Source organism: Lynx rufus, unplaced genomic scaffold (assembly GCF_022079265.1).
Source record: "Lynx rufus isolate CCGP_SWC_20201006 ecotype Redwood Valley unplaced genomic scaffold, mLynRuf1.p SCAF_6, whole genome shotgun sequence".
In the NCBI taxonomy this organism is placed as follows: Eukaryota; Metazoa; Chordata; class Mammalia; order Carnivora; family Felidae; genus Lynx; species Lynx rufus.
Genome location: NW_025814878.1, coordinates 140,928,644 through 140,947,292, shown reverse-complemented (window position 1 = coordinate 140,947,292; position 18,649 = coordinate 140,928,644). Strand labels below are relative to the sequence as shown.

Sequence of the window (18,649 nt, the reverse complement as noted above, 5' to 3'; positions counted from 1 at the left end):
AATAATAATTGTTGTGAGGAGTAAGTGAGGAAGTCCTTGGGAAGGGTCACATTCAGTAGGTACTCAGTAAGGGTTAGCACACTGTGTGCTAAGTAAAGGATGTTTCACTTGACGGCAGCAGAATAATTACTACGGCATTATACTGTGCAGTGGAAAATCTCTGTCACACTTCTCTTATCTGTCACTCGTTCTGATCCACCAGAGGCCAGCAGAAATAGTAGGTGAGGAAGAAGATGGAGAAAAAGCCAACAAGGAAGCAGAGCAGAAAGAAGATTTTTCGGGAGTGAATGGCCAAGTTGAAGAGGGAGGAGGTGGGGAGGCTGCAGACGCCCCCGAGGAAGTCGAGGAGGTCCCCGATCCCGGCGAGGGGCAGGCGGGTCCCTCTCGCAATAATGGAGGCACCGATGAAGAAAATGGTGAGGAGCTGGATCAGGTTAACACGGAGCTTCAGGACACAGTGGACGAAGAAGTAAAGTCTGAAGGAGCTGGCAGTGGACAGGATGAGGTATTTCTATTGCTTTCGCTCACTTGTGTTCATGCGTGAATGTGTAGTACACCTGCTCACGCACTTAGGGAGTTATTCAGGCACTTGAGACTTGCATCGAAACACTTATTGTTGAGCAGGGAATGACCCAATACCATTTACTTGACTGTATTATTTCAGTCAGTTAACAAATATGTCATCCACCAGATGAATCATCCCCAGAGAATCCGTGCATCTCTTCTGTCATCCATCCATCCATCCATCCATCCATCCATCCATCCACAAACCCATCCATCCATCCATCTACCCAGTCATCCATCCATCCATCCATCCATCCATCCATCCACAAACCCATCCATCCATCCATCCATCCACCCAGTCAGCCATCCGTCCATCCATCCATCCATCCATCCACAAACCCATCCATCCATCCAGTCAGCCATCCGTCCATCCATCCATCCATCCATCCATCCATCCATCCATCCATCCACAAACCCATCCATCCACCCAGTCAGCCATCCATCCATCCATCTGTCCATCCATCTACCCATCCCCCTGTCCATCCATCCATCCATCCATCCATCCATCCATCCATCCATCCACTCACCCACCCATCTACCCAGCCAGCCACTCACCCATCCATCCATCCACTCACCCATCCATCCATCCATCCATCCATCCATCCATCCATCCATCCACAAACCCATCCATCCACCCAGTCAGCCATCCATCCATCCATCTGTCCATCCATCTACCCATCCCCCTGTCCATCCATCCATCCATCCATCCATCCATCCATCCACCCACCCATCCACCCAGCCAGCCACTCATCTACCCAGCCACCCACCCATCCAGTCACTCATCCACTCATCCACCCATCCACCCATCCGTTATCTCATTCTCCAAAGTTTGCAGAGGCTCCTGAGAATGTATATAACACATATAAACAAATGCAAAAAAGTTAAGACTGGGGAAGGTACAGGGCAGAAATGAACATCAAGGTTATAAAACCTAGGCATGAAAGAAAGAACATCACCTCTGTCATGGGTGACGTCTTTGTTCTCTAGGAATGTTAAAGTTTAGCTTGTTTACTCCACGTTAAATGGATTAATTGAATTAAGTGTTCCATGCACCAGGCACTTAATAATATATAGTTCTATTTATTATACAGAGAGGGTAAGGAAACATGTGGTAAGGCCTTCTTTCCCAGCCTGTGTTCACCCCACTGCCCCTGCAGGAGGATAGTCTCAAGTGCTGGCATTCTACCAGAGGATAGATGATTAAATTAGAGTCGAATAAACAGGCTAAAGTTCAATGTCCTCATATAAGAGGAAGGATGAACCCCACAGCAGGCTCACTACCTGCTTGTGCCCTTCCTTCCTGTCTGTCCTTCTTATCAGGGCCCGCCTCCCTCCAGCTATAACCCCCTCTCTTTATTCCTGATGCCCCATATGATGAGTGGGCTTTTCTTGACGATTTAGTATTTTCACTCATCTGTTTTATTTCACTGGGGGGGATAGAATTTAGTCATGGTAAAATGCAGGTCAGGTTTCAGTAACCAGGACAGAGTTAACTGGAATCTGTTGTCTGGCGTCTACAAAAAACATTGTCAACTTAATCTAAATGAAAACATTCAGTGTGTCCCCCGTTTCTTCTTTCCTCAAGATGAGAGAATCCCAGTGGTTGTCAGGAAGAAACCCCCCCCATCCGCAGTTCTACAGAGTTACTAAAATTTAGCTAAAATTTGTGTCCTGTAGTTGTTTGTAGCTGACATTCAAAGAAGAATTCAATTACATGATTTCCTTCCCCTCAATAAGGAAACAAAATGAACTTCCCAAGGAATGAACATACACACATGCGTGTGCACGCGTTCTCCAGGGGGAGCAGGATGGTTTATCTGAGGGCATCCTATGGAAAGCATGATAATGTAGAGAAAGAACAGTGTCCTCGTTTATACGGCAGCTATAATAGTAGGCTTCGTGAAGCTCTTCGTTGTAGTTGCCTTTGCTGAAAGTTCATAGCGCGAAATCAAAGTGTAAATCGTGTGTGAGACCTAGATAGTAAGATCCAACTCTGCACTTTTTCAGGGCTCTAGCTTTCCATTCAATGTTATAACCTACATAGATTTGACAGAAATGAGTGGATAGGGGCACCTGGGTGGCTCAGTCAGTTAAGTGTCCGACTTCGGCTCAGGTCATGATCTCACGGTTTGTGGGTTCGAGCCCTGCGTCGGGCTCTGTGCTGATGGCTCAGAGCCTGGAGCCTGCTTCGGATCCTGTCTCTCCCTCTCTCTCTGTCCCTCCCCCACTCACACTCTGTCTCTATCTCAAAAATAAACATTTAAAAAAGTTAAAAAAAAAAAAAAAGAAATGAATGGATTACCTGTGCTTCCATTCTATAAATTTAACTTTTAAAAATAGGCCTTTTAGGGCCCCTGGGTGGCTCAGTTGGCTAAATGCCTGACTCTTGGATTTCAGCTCAGGTCATGATCTCACAGTTTGTGAGTTTGAGTCTCACATTGGGCTCCATGCTGACGGTGTGGAGCCTGCTTGGGATTCTCTCTCTCCCTCTCTCTCTGCCCCTCCTCTCTCTCTGTCTCTGTCTCTGTCTCTCTCTCTCTCTCAAAATAAGTAAGTAAACATTAAAAAAAAATAGGCCTTTTTTTTTTTTTCAACGTTTATTTATTTTTGGGACAGAGAGAGACAGAGCATGAACGGGGGAGGGGCAGAGAGAGAGGGAGACACAGAATCGGAAACAGGCTCCAGGCTCCGAGCCATCAGCCCAGAGCCTGACGCGGGGCTCGAACTCACGGACCACGAGATCGTGACCTGGCTGAAGTCAGACGCCCAACCGACTGCGCCACCCAGGCGCCCCAAAAATAGGCCTTTTATAAGAACTGGGCCTCAGTCAAGATCAAGTTTCCATAATTTGAAGTACACGTGTTCTGGTATGTATTGACAGTGAATCTAAATTTGTGGAATTGCAAATGAACAAGTACCTGATATATGATGAGTCAGGGATATTAAAAACTGTGCAAATGCCAAAGCAAAGCAATTCCCCACAAAGAGATTTAATCCTTTTTGACTCATCTCTCTTATAATGGCAGTTACGTGTTGTTTCCTTCTCCCCAAAGTGCTAGTTCAGGTACATTTTAAGCATATCGAATATGTGCATAACAAGGTGTATATGAATTATAAATTTCATATTAAAAATTAACTTTTTCAAAAGGATTCTTTACTTCTGCGATGACTAAAGATTCAGTTTGTTGTGTAACATTTCGTTCCACCTAAGAGTTCTTAGGTGCACTGTGTGTTGTGATTGTAGGAAGACATCGCGAAGCACATGTCAAATACACAACAATCAGCTGACATGTTTTTATTTATTTAAGTTTATTTATTTATTTTGAGAGAGACAGAGACAGCGCAAGTGGGGGAGGGGCAGAGAGAGAGAGAGAGAGAGAGAGAGAGAGAATCCCAAGCAGGCTACATGCTGCCAGCACTGAGCCCCATGTGGGGCTGGAACCCATGAACCATGAGGCCATGACCTGAGCTGAAACCAAGAGTTGGATGCTTAGCCGACTGAGCTACCCAGGCACCCTCCAGCTGACGTTTTTATTGAGCTTGTGTTATATTCAGAGTGCTACTTGAGACACTTCATGACGTAGTAACGTGAGATAAGAGACAGTCCCGGCAATTTTTTTTTCTTTTTTAGAGCATGTATCATGGCTGTAGGGGTAGGGGCCTGGAGCTCTTCCTACTCTCCCATACTGGTGGCCCCTGTGGGGGCTGTCGAGCCTCCAGGAGTCCATAGAGCAGAGTTGGAAAACCAACGGACTCTAATCTCATCCCCTCGGATTTCAGTCTAGTGGGAGAAAGACTGTACACGAGGCAGTATTGTTAATACCATAAAAGAAGTCCCAGTGGCACAGATGCCATTGTTGTTGGAGACACACCGTCCCTGTACTTGATTTCCTCTCCTGCTCTTGTCTTACGTGGTACCATATTCATGAGGAATTTGTGAGCTCTAGTAGGAAACTAACAGAAGAGCATCTGGGGTGGGGCTGGGTTAATGTGCCACAAGGGCAGTATTGCAATTGGACTTCTCCCCTTTTCTCCAAAAATGTTAAAATGAAGAGTATAAACATGCTGTTGAAAAGAACTTAAAGTGAAATCAAGAAAAAAAATTGAGAAAAATAAAGCCTGCAGCACAAGAAATGAGTCTGTGCTTTTCAAGCACATCGGGGGGCGCCTGGGTGGTGCAGTCGGTTAAGCGTCCGACTTCAGCCAGGTCACGATCTCGCGGTCCGTGAGTTCGAGCCCCGCGTCGGGCTCTGGGCTGATGGCTCGGAGCCCGGAGCCTGTTTCCGATTCTGTGTCTCCCTCTCTCTCTGCCCCTCCCCCGTTCATGCTCTGTCTCTCTCTGTCCCAAAAATAAATAAACGTTGAAAAAAAAAAATAAAGCACATCGGGAAGGGCTTTTGTGCAAGTAAGGTATTGAGAGGGATGTGTCCACTGGGTACTGACCAACTGAAAAACAAAAGGAACCTGAGGACTATTTTTTGTTGAATGTTTATATGATTGCATGAAATACTGAGTAATTTTTTTCTTTTTAAAATTTTTTTTTAACATTTATTTATTTTTGAGAGACAGAAGCAGAGCATGAGCAAGGTTGGGGGGGGTGGGGAGAGAGAGAGAGAGAGAGAGAGAGAGAGAGAGAGAGAGAGAGAGAGAGGTAGATATACAGAATCTGAAGCAGGCTCCAGGTTCTGAGCTGTTTGTTAGCACAGAGCCCAATGCGGGGCTCGAACTCACAAACTGCAAGACCATGACCTGAGCTGAAGTCGGACGCTCAACCGACTGAGCCACCCAGGCGCCCCCTGAGTAATTTTCTTTTTCCTTGTGAACTTTATGATGTTTGTAACTAAAGAGCTGATAAATATCTTTGTTTTGATCTCTTTTCTTCCAGGCTGACTTAGACCCTCAAAGACCACCAAGACCAGAAGTAAAAATCACCAGTCCACAAGAAAATGAGAACAATGAACAAAACAAGGACTATGCCGTCGTAGCATAGATCATTTCTAAAAAGAGAGTGCATTTTCAGAAAAAATGAAGGGTTCTAATACTTGAATGATAAGTATATAGTTATTGCGGAACATAATGTGACAACATGGTTGACTGCTACCTACTGAATTTTAAGATTAGAGGCTTAATGGAAAGATTAGATGATTTTGAGTAGCTGCTAAAGGACAGTGGCTTCTTTTCATGGGATGTGTTTTTAAAAGTCATTTAGAAAAATTAAGAGGGATAGAGGGGCATTTGCACTGGATGACAATTTGCCACTTGTCTTTGTAAGCAATGAAAAAGAATAGGACCACACTTCTTGTATACTTTTCCATAAATTTAGAAGTGAGGTTATTAGATGGGAGCTTATTCTAAAGCACTTATCTAGGAAGGCATAGAATTTTAAAGAAATGATAATAGGAAAACCTGTACTATTTTTTTAAAGCAATAAACTCTTTAATAACCACCAATTTTAGTGTAGTTTTAGGCAGTAGATCGAAATGTTTCAATGACTTGTTGACATTCCTTCCTTCTTCCTCCTTGTCCCTGATCCCATCTCACATGAATTAAAAAGGCTATAACCCAGTTATGTCACCAAGCTTGGTTGGATGGTTTAAAAATTCTGATTATGTTAGAAGACTCAATATTGGCTAAAGATTGAATTCTCTCCAAATAGTTTTTTTAACAACAACAACAACAAAAAAAGCCAAAAAACAAACAAAAAAAACCCACAAAGCCAAACAAACAAAAAACGCCCAAGAAAGCATAACAGGAAAAAAGGAGGAGGCTATATGGGGAGTTTGTCACTGCTTGATCTGACTTGCTTTTTGGATTAGGATTTCTATTTTTAATTATTTCTATTAGGATTAGCTTTGTCATATTTTTGCCCCAAGGGGTATTAGCAAGTGTCTATTTTAATGGCCAGTTATATTTAGACTTTCAAGCAGCTTCCTCCCTATATAATCAGAAGACATGTGATAGAAATTGTTGAAAAATGTTTAAATTGTCATCATGAAACCAGTTCCTTATTAGAATTTTGTGGGCTAATTAAATCAACTTGCAATGACCTTGCTGGGTGTATATGGGGAGAAAGACAATTGTATTAGTTTTCTTAATTTTTAGGAGATGACACAGATCTTCCTTAAATATAGAAATAATATATTTTTCTCACGTGAAAGACTATTTTCATTAGTTATGTAGATGTTATATATTTGAAATGTAAACTTCTAGTGCTTTCATAGGATTCATTATTAATCTTAGGTTTAAGAGATTTTCTTCCTCTCCAGATTTCCTAACCAATCATTTAGAATAAAAGTAGTTGTATCAAGCACTTCAGAATACTACAGAAAATGAATGTATTTTTCCTAGAAGCTATTTTAATATTTTCTACAAATAGGAAGCATAAGCAGAGACTGCAATGTAACAGTATTGGGAAGAGAGAGTGATATAAGGGCATGTTAATCTGAGAAGGTGAATCGTAAATGGGGGTTCTGTATTTCTGGTATAAAATGTAGATGGCACTTTTTACTAGTAGGCTTATTTTTTTTCAAGTGGGATGATACAAAGCGTGATATACTACAAGCAACAGTCTTGTGTGGTTAGGGAAATAGGCTAGCCTGTTTTTTAATGTTAAATTCCCATGCTACTCCTGGGCCTGGGGTTAATGATTTTAAATAGTTTATAGAAGTCAGGTATTGAATACAAGGAATTATAACTGGTTATCAAGGTGATTCTTTCACTTTTCTTTCTGTTTCTCTTTTCCTTCTTTAATAGAAATATCTTTTTTTCCTTTCTCATGTTCTTTTCTTCATTATACTATAAAGCTTAGGTTTTCAGGAAGTTTTTTTTTCAATATAGGAAACTTATTGTCAAATTGGTTTCCATACAACACCCAGTGCTCATCCCAAAAGATGCCCTCCTCAATACCCATCACCCACCCTCCCCTCCCTCCCACCCCCCATCAACCCTCAGTTTGTTCTCAGTTTTTAAGAGTCTCTTATGCTTTGGCTCTCTCCCACTCTAACCTCTTTTTTTTTTTCCTTCCCTTCCCCCATGGGTTCCTGTTAAGTTTCTCAGGATCCACATAAGAGTGAAAACCTATGATGTCTGTCTTTCTCTGTATGGCTTATTTCACTTAGCATCACTCTCTCCAGTTCCATCCACGTTGCTACAAAGGGCCAGATTTCATTCTTTCTCATTGCCACGTAGTACTCCATTGTGTATATAAACCACAATTTCTTTATCCATTCATCAGTTGATGGACATTTAGGCTCTTTCCATAATTTGGCTATTGTTGAGAGTGCTGCTAGAAACATTGGGGTACAAGCGCCCCTATGCATCAGTACTCCTGTATCCCTTGGGTAAATTCCTAGCATTGCTATTGCTGGGTCATAGGGTAGGTCTATTTTTAATTTTCTGAGGAACCTCCACACTGTTTTCCAGAGTGGCTGCACCAGTTTGCATTCCCACCAACAGTGCAAGAGGGTTCCCGTTTCTCCACATCCTCTCCAGCATCTATATGATCCTGTCAATCGATGCAGAAAAAGCATTTGACAGAATTCAGCAACATTTCTTAATAAAAACCCTCAAGAAAGTCGGGATAGAAGGAATACACTTAAACATCATAAAAGCCATTTATGAAAAGCCCACAGCTAACATCATCCTCAATGGGGAAAAACTGAGAGCTTTCTCCCTGAGATCAGGAACACGACAGGAATGTCCACTCTCACCGCTGTTGTTTAACATAGTGTTGGAAGTTCTAGCATCAGCAATCAGACAACAAAAGGAAACCAAAGGCATCAAAATTGGCAAAGATGAAGTTAAGCTTTCGCTTTTTGCAGATGACAGGATATTATACATGGAAAATCCGATAGACTCCACCAAAAGTCTGCTAGAACTGATACATGAATTCAGCCAAGTTGCAGGATACAAAATCAATGTACAGAATTCAGGAAGTTTTTAAGAGGCATCTCAATGAAACACAATGTTGTCTTACATGAAGAACAAAGTATACAAACACTTGAAGAAGATGATAGGCCATAATAATGGCAGCAAAAACACTGAACAGTCGGGTTAGAATTCTTGTCTTGGACGGGCGTATGTTACCACCTGGTGACAAGATGTAATTGTGACTTAACTTGAGGGGAGGAACCACAACTAATCACTTTAAGATACTTTGCAAACATATATTACTAAAAAAAAACATGAATGAAATAGCATCGTCAGATCAGGGAAGACACCATTCACAGAGAATGGAAAATGTGGACATCATTTTGGAGATGATGTCAACACAAGTGACAAAAGCTGATTCACCTCCCACGTGTGGACATTTTCTCCATGGGAATGGTGGCCTCTGTGTCATCACCAGTTAATAAGCTGGACTCACTGACAGATTTGGGGACCATTTATGTGAGTGAGCAGAAGACGCTTCAGTTAGACGTCAGGTATTGTTTCCGAATGAGAGGATGCTGTGAAATACTCACAAGACCTTTGATGTGATTACCAACGGAACGCTTTGTGCTGTCAGTTCTTTGTGAGGCTGTGTGTACAGACTCCATAATTTCAGTTGTATGGGACTCTTTCCTCAAACTTAATTGGGTTTTAAGACCTCTATAAACAACTTGTTTCTCAGTTGAAGTGGAACATTAGAGTTTCGCAGAGCAAATACAGATTTTAGCTAACATCATTTTCATGCTAAGGAGATTTCATCTGGCGGTAGTATCTGTTAAATAGCTACTGAGCATCGATCACTAGTTATAAAACATGATACTATGGCCATACGGTAACCTTTTGCTCACTATTTTTCTCCACAGCCATAGAGTAACTTTTCACTTACTAAGACATTTTTTTGCCCACATGTGTTCTGGGGGAATAGTCAAATGTCAGACTCACAGGAAGAGCATGATACTCTCATGCCTCCTGTTTTATTCTGAGACCTTTGGTTCCTACAGCGGTCTGTAAAGACAGGCCCATCCTACGTATAAATGGCTCGGAGTCCATTAGATATCTCTGTGGGTTTACGATTGTGAAGCCGTACTAATGCGAAATTGTTCCTGTAATTTCAGCTTGTAGCTCACACACCAACTTGTAACTCATACACCAACATCCTCAAACATTTCATTATGTGACCTATCTTATACCCAAAGGAAGAAGTTCATTCTCCTAGGAAACATCTGTGTATTCAGAATTGCCACAGAACATCGGGAAGGCTTTTTTATGTTATTCACTGACTCTCCTAAGGAATTAGCTCTGTACTTTTATTTTTGCTCAGTAAGTATCAAAAGAAACATTTTTAAAGGAAGATTGAGTTGCTAAAGAGAAAGCATCACATCTGAACTGTTGCCAATCTGAACAGAAATAGAATATATATATAGATATTCACATATACATATCAAATACTTATACAGATGCACTCACACACTTTAAAATCTTGAAAAGGACTCCTCAGGCACAGCATTATTAATAGAATAAGGCTCTTCTGAGAGAAGCAATGCCTAAAAACACGTGGAGAGGAAATGCTAAGAAGTGATATATATCATGGTGCTTTAAAACTTGTTTCCTTAAAGGCTTTAAGAGAATTAATTTTTCAAACTAAGAAAGCTACCAGAATTTTAATGAAAAATTTATTCTAGGGAGAGGTGATTGCAGGTGGATGATATATAGATAGAAAAATACCTAGAAAGATAGGTGATAGATGGTGGATGAGTAGATAGATAGATAGATAGATAGATAGATAGATAGATACTACATAGATGATAGCTGGATGGATGGATGGATAGATGTATAGATAGTACATTGATAGATGATAGCTGGATGGCTGGCTGGATAGATGATATGTAGATAGATGGATGGATGGGTGGATCGTGGGTAGGTAGGTAGGTAGGTAGATAGATAGATGATAGATAATCTTGTTTTCCTGAAGTAACTAGAGAGTACAGTTCCTTAGTTCTTTGTTACCAGCCTTAAGTACCATATGCTCTGGGTGCAGAATCTTTCATACTAACAGAGGCTCTGTCAAATAGTTGTCCCTGTTTGTGAATGTGTGTGTATGATTTACATGAATGCATAGAGGACTGTTTTTGGTACCAAGTAGCCAGGTCCACTGAATAGAATAGAAGACTGACTTAGTACTTCACCACTCTATCTATCATGTTCTAGTTTAGTGCTCGAGCTTTGTAGCCTCTTTAGGTGACTATAATGTCCTGGAATGGCACCACTTTCTTTTATTCTTTCTTTCTTTCTTTTTTTTTTTTTAAGGTTAGTCTGTTTTTTCTAAAGTGATGAGCATATAAGTTCTTTGTTATTAAATATCAGTTTTGTATATACTCTTAAGATTCTTGCTTTTCAGAAATTACCCTGGACTGGAAATAGGTGATTTTTGTTCTTCCCACATAAAATTTGTGTATTTCCTACCAAGAAGTCTAAGTGACTTGGGTAGAGAATGAAAGTGTGCCCCCACATGTTGATGAAGAAGGAAATACGACTTAAAAAAATTTTTTTTTAACGTTCATTCAGTTTTTGAGAGACAGAGTGCAACCGGGAGAGGGGCAGAGAGAGAGAGAAGACAGAATCTGAAGCAGGCTCCAGGCTCTGAACGGACAGCACAGAGCCCGATGCGGCGCTCAAACTCACGAACCGTGAGATCATGACCTGAGCCGAAGTCGGACGCTTAACTGACTGAGCCAGCCAGGCACCCCAGGAAATACTGTTTCTGAAGAGGCAGAACATCCTGTAAAATGGGAATTAGGAAAGAATTTGAAAATGTCTGGATAACCATAAAGCATTTCTAAAATCAGGAGGTAGGTAATGGAGCTCCATTGACTTAAGCCAACAGCAGACATAGCTTCAATCTGTGAATGGGATCAAATGAATTCTATGTAGTTCTATCAGCTCAGAGCACACAGCTTAATTGAGTGATGTATGGCCACTCACTGGCTTTGTCATGGCAAGTGGGAAGAGGGAGTGACCGTAGTCAATTTCAGAAGACATTTAGAGAAAAACTTAGCCTGGATTTTGCTTTGCTGCTTTTTTTGTGCCTTAAATCTTTACTATGTACAGCGATCATGGGTGATTACTGATGTTGTAAGTAAAGGTTAAGTTGAGCTTATTATTTTTATGTAGATTTATGTTTAGAACTTCTCTTTGTAAGGAAAATTATTTGTACTTTGATCAAGTTATGAGCATTCTTTTTTTTTGTTTTTTTACTTCTACATCAGTGCTCACTCTGAGATTAAAAAAAAGTTTATTGTATCTTTTGAGTAAATATATCTGTGTTTCATATAACCCACATGTGTCTGGGCAATTTGTTGTTTGTGTATGATGTCGTGTTGCTAATATTGCATGTATCAATTCTCTGCATGACATTTTCCACAAATGCAGTAGAAATTTTTTTTAAACTATGTGGAAATTCAACACACCAAATGATACTTCTGTTTCTGTTTAGCATGGATATTAAGCTTCATTATGTAAAAAAAATTTTCTTTACATCTTCATGTACATGTTTAGTTGATAGAGTTTTCAGGTATATTAAAAAAATCATTATTTTTCTTTTATAAGATAGTCTTAGGGAAACACAGGTCTAGAGTTTTTGTTACGATAAAATAAAGATATCTTTAAAAACGGAACAAGTTGCACAAATTACACATATTTTGTGTAGATATAACTATGGGAATAAACTTACAATTTCTTTTTAAACTTAAAAATTTTACAGAGTGATCAGCTAAAATTCTGCTTCAGTTTGTGGGTGAGTCACTGCCTTCCTTCATTCTAATGAATTAAAGTCGTTTTGTGTTTTCCCCTTCGTGTTTGAGAAACAAAGGCAGTTAGGCCCAAGCATTTTGCCTTCTTGGTGTGTGATAACAAACACGTGATGTGGATCGGGGCCCCACAACGGAGGAGAATGCATTAATGCTTCTGGTGCAGTTGGCCCACGTAGATTTGTTACTCCACACGAGTGAAAAAGCAAACCTCACCAACAAAGAAGGCATCTAGATTGCCAGAGTCAAATCTCTTTGGAAACCTCCCACGCCCAACAATGACTCTGATTTCTATAAGGCACTGTGAAATGATGAGTGTGCTGTGGTTATGAGATTCTTATTTATGAAAATAAACATACAGCCTTTCTGCAGGTTTCCAAGTGTTTTTTCCTCCTGCTAATGGGACCTTAATCTATTCAGTGATTGTACAGGCTTCTCAAATGCCCTCATAAACTCAGTCTCCCATTAAAGAGACAAATGACACAGGGATGTCCTGCACTTCTCTTTCCATTTATTATTGGTTTAATCATCACAAAAATGATCTTAAAATGCAAAAAGAAAACACACATTAAGTTCAAAACTCAATGAGGCAACACCTCTTGGTTTCACTGTATTTATTATTCTTTGTGGATACAGAGAAGCATGAGGATTATTGCTGTTTTCCCTGACTCTGGCTTCTAATTTATTGGCTTTTCTTCCTTTATTTTTTTCTCTTTTGTATTTTTAAAATTTGTATTTATATTTTAGTTAATTAACATACAGTGCAATACTAGTTTCAGAAGTAGAATTCAGTGGTTCATCACTTACACACAACACCCAGTGCTCATCACAAGTGCCCTTTTAGTACCCATACCCCATCTAGCCCATCCCCCACCCACCTCCCACCAGCAACCCTCAGTTTGTTCTCTATAGTTAAGAGTCTCTTCTGGTTTGTTTCCCTTTCTTCTCTCCCCCACGGCCTCCCCCTTTCCATATGTTCATCTGTTTTGTCTCAAACATCACATAGTAGTGAAATCATAGGATATTTGTCATTCTCTGGTTGACTTATTTCGCTTAGTATAATTAATATATTCTAGCTCCATTCGTGTTGTTGCAAATGGCAAGATTTCAATTTTTTGATGGCTGATATTCCATTGTGTGTGTGTGCGTACACGTCTTCTTTATTCATTCAACAGTCACTGGACATTTGGGCTCTCTCCATAGTTTGACTATTGTTGATAATGCTGCTGTAAACATCAGAGTGAATGCACCCTTTTGAATCTGTATCTTTGTATCCTTTGGGTGAATACCTAAGAGTGCAAATGCTGGATCGTAGGGTAGTTCTATTTTTAGTTTTTTGAGGATCCCCCATGCTGTTCTCCAGAGTGGCAGCACCAGTTTGCATTCCCACCAGCAGTGCAAGAGGGCTCTCCTTTCTCCACATCCTCGCCAACATGTGTTATTTCTTGTGTTGTTAATTTTACCCATTCTGACAGTTGTGAAGTGGTATCTCATTATGGTTTTGATTTGTATTTCCATACTGATGAGTGATATTGAGGATCTTTTCACGTGTCTGTTAACCATATGGATGTCTTCTTTGGAATAGAGTCTTTTCATGTCTTCTGCCTATTTCTTAACTGGGTTTTGTTTTTTGCGTGTTGAGTTTGATAAGCTCTTTATAGATTTTAGATACTGACCCTTGATCAGGTAGGTCATTTGCAAATATCTTCTCCCATTCCTTAGGCTGCCTTTTAGTTTTGTTGATTGTTTCCTTCATTGTGCAAAAGCTTTTTGTCTTGATGAAGTCCCAATAGTTCATGTTTGCTTTCTTTTACCTCGCCTTTGGCACTTGTCTAGTAAGAAGTTGCTCTGGCCAAGGTCAAAGAGGTTGCTGTGTTCTCCTCTAGGATTTTTACAATTTCCTGTCTCACGTTTAGATCTTTCATTCATTTTGAGTTTATTTTTGTGAATGGTGTAAGAGAGTGGTCTAGTTTCATTCTTCTGCATGTTGCTGTCCAGTTCTCTCAGCACCATTTGCTAAAGAGACTGTCTTTTTTCCATTGGATGTTCTGTCCTGCTTTGTGGAAGATCAGTTGACCATATAGTTGTGGGTCCATTCCTGGGTTTTCTAATTTGTTCCATTGATCTATGTGTCAGTTTTTGTGCCAGTATCATACTGTCTGGATGACTACAACCTTGTATTATAGCTTGAAATCCAGAATCTTGATGCCTCCAGTTTTATTTTTCTTTTTCCGGATTGCTTTGGCTATTCGGGGTCTTCTGTGGTTCCATACAAATTTTAGGATTGTTTGATCTAGCTCTGTGAAGAATGCTGGTGGTATTTGGATAGGGATTGTATTAAATGTATAGATTGTTTTGGGTAGTGGAATGTTTTCTGTTACTTTGTGTCCCGTCTAGTATCTTTCATTAAGCCCTTCTATAGTTTTCACAGTACAGATCTTTTACCTCTTTAGTTAGGTTTATTCCTAGGAATCTTATTGTTTTTGGTGCAGTTGTAAATGGGATTGATTGCTTGATTTCTTTTTCTGCTGCTTCATTATTGGTGTATAGAAATGCAACAGTTTTCTGCACATTGATTTTATATCCGAAGGTTTCGCTGAATTCATATACTAGTTCTAGCAATTTTTTTGGTGCAGTCTTTCAAGTTTTCTACATAGAGTATCGTGTTGTCTTCAAATAGTGAAAGTTTGACTTCTTTGCTGATTTGTATGCCTCTTATTTTTCTTTGTTGTCTGAGAAATATTGCTGAGGCTAGGACTTCCAGTACTATGTTAAATAGTCATGGTGAGAGTAGACATCCCAGTCTTTTCCTAACTGTAGGGGAAAGGCTCTCAGTTTCTCCCCGTTGAGGACAATATTAGCTGTGGGTGTTTCTTATCTTTGAATGCTTGGTGTTGCCCTGAGCAATCTTACACACAGTCATGATTTTAACAGCTACCTATGTACTTTGACTCCTGAATCTGTGTCCCCAGGCCAGGTACCTTCTGTAGGGGAGCTGTAGACCTGGGCATACAGCACTCAGTTGGATACCCTATAGTTGCCTCAAACCCAAATGTTTCATTTTATTGAAAAAATATTTATTTTTTTATTGTATTTTTTATTGCTTTTGTGAGTGGCCAGCAGGTCAGAGGAGCGGAACTAATCTATTTTTTTTATTAAGTTTTTAATTTTAATTCCAATATAGTTAACATTCAGTGTTATATTAGTTTCAGGTGCACAATATAGTGATTCAACACCTCCAAACATTACCCAGTGCTTATCATGAGGAGTGTATGGAATCCATATATTCCTATATTTCCCATCTTGGAAAATGCTGTCAGTCACCACCTGACTAGAAACCTGGGATCATCGTAAATTATTGCTACTTTGTCACTCTGTCGTATCAGTCAGTTCCTTTTTCCTTTGTTTGCTTGTTTATCTGATGCCTGGAAATGTTAGTTCACTGTGTATTAACAGGCATTTACTTGACCTTGTTTATTGGCTATGAGGGTTCTTCTTCACTGACTCTCATTTTTTCTACTAGGTGTTGGACTTTTTGTTATTACTTTGGAGGGCATTTTATATATTATTTATACCTTAGGTGGTTTGTATGCCATATATATATGGCAGCATATATAGGTATATATGTATATATGTGTGTGTGTATAGTATATGTATATGTATATATACATACACACATACACACACACACACACACACCTGTCAGCTTATGGTTTGTCTCTTTTGGTTTTCTAAAAATGATATCAGCCAGAGAAGTTTTTAATATTAGTCAAATATATTAATCTTTTTATTTAATTGTTTGGTTTTTTTGTGCTTTATTTAAGAAATCTGAACCCCGATGTCAGTCATATTCTCTAATGGTTTTTAAGTTTTGCTTTTTGCTTTTAGGACTTTATCTACAAGGAATGTATTTTGTGTGCTTTGGAGTTAGGAATTTAATTTTATTTTTTCATACAGATGATTGTCTTAGCACAATTTATTATTATTATTTTGCTTTGGAAAAGATACTTTTATTTTTATTTATATTTTTATTAAAAACATTTTTATCACGGAAATCAAATCTTCAGTGTATGGAAAGACTAGTGTGGGTGGGGGCCAGGGGTCACTGGAACAGGTCAAGGTCAGCCTGTATATGATGAGGGGCTAGAAGTCTGCTAATCTGCATTGCAGCTCAATGGATGCTTTTAATCACAAAGCCAATATCACCAGGTAAACAACAGTTGTTTTTTTTAATTGTTTTTTGTTTTTAAATTAAAGTATACTTAACATACAGTATTATCTCAGTTTCTAGTGTATGGCATAGTGATTTGATATTTGTATACGTTACAAAATGCCCAGCACAATAAGAGTGGTTGCCTCTGTTGTCATACAAAATTATTACAATAATATTGACTATATTCCCTATGCTCTACTTTACAGTCCCCATTAGCACCATTTATTGAACAAGCTGTCGTTTACCCTGTCGATTTGTAGCAGGAAGTATATCAAGTTCCCGTGTGTTTTAGGAAAATTCTTGGCTCAAGATCGGGGAGAATCCTATTAACAGACTGAATTATGTCGCCCCCAAATTTGTATGTTGAAATCTCCAACCCCCAATGTGACTGTATTTGGAGATAGGGTCTTCTTGGAGGGGAGGTCATAAGGGTGGGGCCTAATGCTATAGGACTGGTGACCTTACAAGAAGAGGAAGAGACATGTGAGTTTCCCCTCCCTGCATGCATACACAGAGGAAAAGCCATGTGAGGACACACGAGAAGGCAGTCATCTACAAGCCAGAAAGAGAAAGTGTGGTCTCTCCAGAAACCAAACCCACCAGCACCTTGATCATGGACTTCTCCCTCCAGAACGGTGAGAAAATAAATACCTGCTATTTAAGCCACCCAGTCTGAGGTGTCTTATTATAGCAGCTGAGTGATGAGTACAAATCCCTTCTTTCTGGGTCCTGAATTATGTAATAGGAATTTTTTTTAAAACCGGTGAATATATAGAAGATACTCGTTTAGAACTGTCTTTTTTTCCAACAATTCTTTTTATTTTATACTCAAGATAACATTAATTTTGTACCCTACATTATCCACATTTGTTTTCTAGTCTGCTGCTAATGAGCCCCCTTCTTTAGAAGAGGGTTAGAGACTGCCTCCGTGGGAAAGTGGACCCAAGGAGATTTGCCCAGGGTCCAGCTCCTCAGCTAGAGTCTGGACACTGCTTCTGCATTCATGTGGTGGCCGTTATTTTCTTTTATATCCAGGATGGTTGACAATAGTGAGATACGATGGAAAACCTGTCTTATCGAAGGTATCGGAAGACAGGGTTCCTCTCTAAAAAAAAAATTAGAACAAGCATGCAGAGATCGTCATGACAATGTGCTGCGTAGAAAGGCATGTTATAGTCCCTGCTTGATTCCTTTCCTTTCCTAAAACCTGTAGATACGATCTCTTGGGACAGGAAAGGCCTAAGCCTTGGAGGTACCCGGCTCTTCTTGTGGTAGTGTATTCATAGATGAAGGAAGTCTGTTCATGACAAATGGCCTAAAGAAGAGAGTTTGTCCATAGATTGTCCTCATGTTCCGCCTGCATTCTGTTTTATAGGGCTCCTTATGCCAAAGTTTCACTTTTAAATTACTATAGCTTTATAATAAGAAGGGATATTTGGTTGTATGAGTGCCCTACTCCATTCAAAACCATCTTGGCTCTTTACTGTTGCATACATATTTATAGGCTAAACTTGTCAGGATCTGTGAAAAGATTTTGATTAAAACTGCACAGGTCTTTATAATATTGAGATATCCTCTCTATAAATTTGAAACTTACATGTATCCAGGTCTTAAAAAAAAGTCTTTCCAAAAATTTGCATAATTTTTATTGTGAAAGTCTTGACTATCTTTTAATATATTTAATCCCAGATATCTTGTCATCCTATGGCTATTGTGAATAGAATAGTTTTTTAAAATTATGTTTTCCGATGATTTATTCACTATATTGAAGATGTCATTGATTTCTGTAAATTGCTTTCGTATTTAGCACTTTGCCGAACTCCCTCATTAAAAGTTTCTGTAGGATTATAAGTTTCTGCAGGATTATTTTTAGAGAGGGAGAGGGAGCATGAGCAGAGGAGGGGCAGAGAATCTCAAGCAGACTCCATGCTCAGCATGGAGCCCCACGTGGGGCTCAATCCCATGACCCTGGGATCATGACCTGAGCTGAAATCAAGAGTCAGGTGCTCAACCAAGTCAGCCACCCAGGCGCCTCTCTGTAGGATTTTTTTTTAAGTGTATTTATATATTTTTCGGGGGGGGGGAGCAGGGAGGGGCAGGGAAAGAGGGAGACTGAGAATCTCAAGCAGGCTTTGCA

At 39.7% G+C, this 18,649-nt stretch overlaps 1 protein-coding gene across 1 annotated transcript in view; it reads left to right on the top strand.

Moving 5' to 3' along the window:
• The window catches only part of DCDC2 (doublecortin domain containing 2), a 160,661-nt gene extending 155,107 nt beyond the window's left edge, over positions 1–5,554 (top strand). Inside the window, exons 9-10 of the mRNA XM_047101272.1 lie at positions 203–505; positions 5,450–5,554. Of these exons, the coding sequence (XP_046957228.1) occupies positions 203–505; positions 5,450–5,554 (408 nt within the window). The remainder of the gene's footprint in view (positions 1–202; positions 506–5,449) is intronic.
• Positions 5,555–18,649: the final 13,095 nt, after the last annotated feature.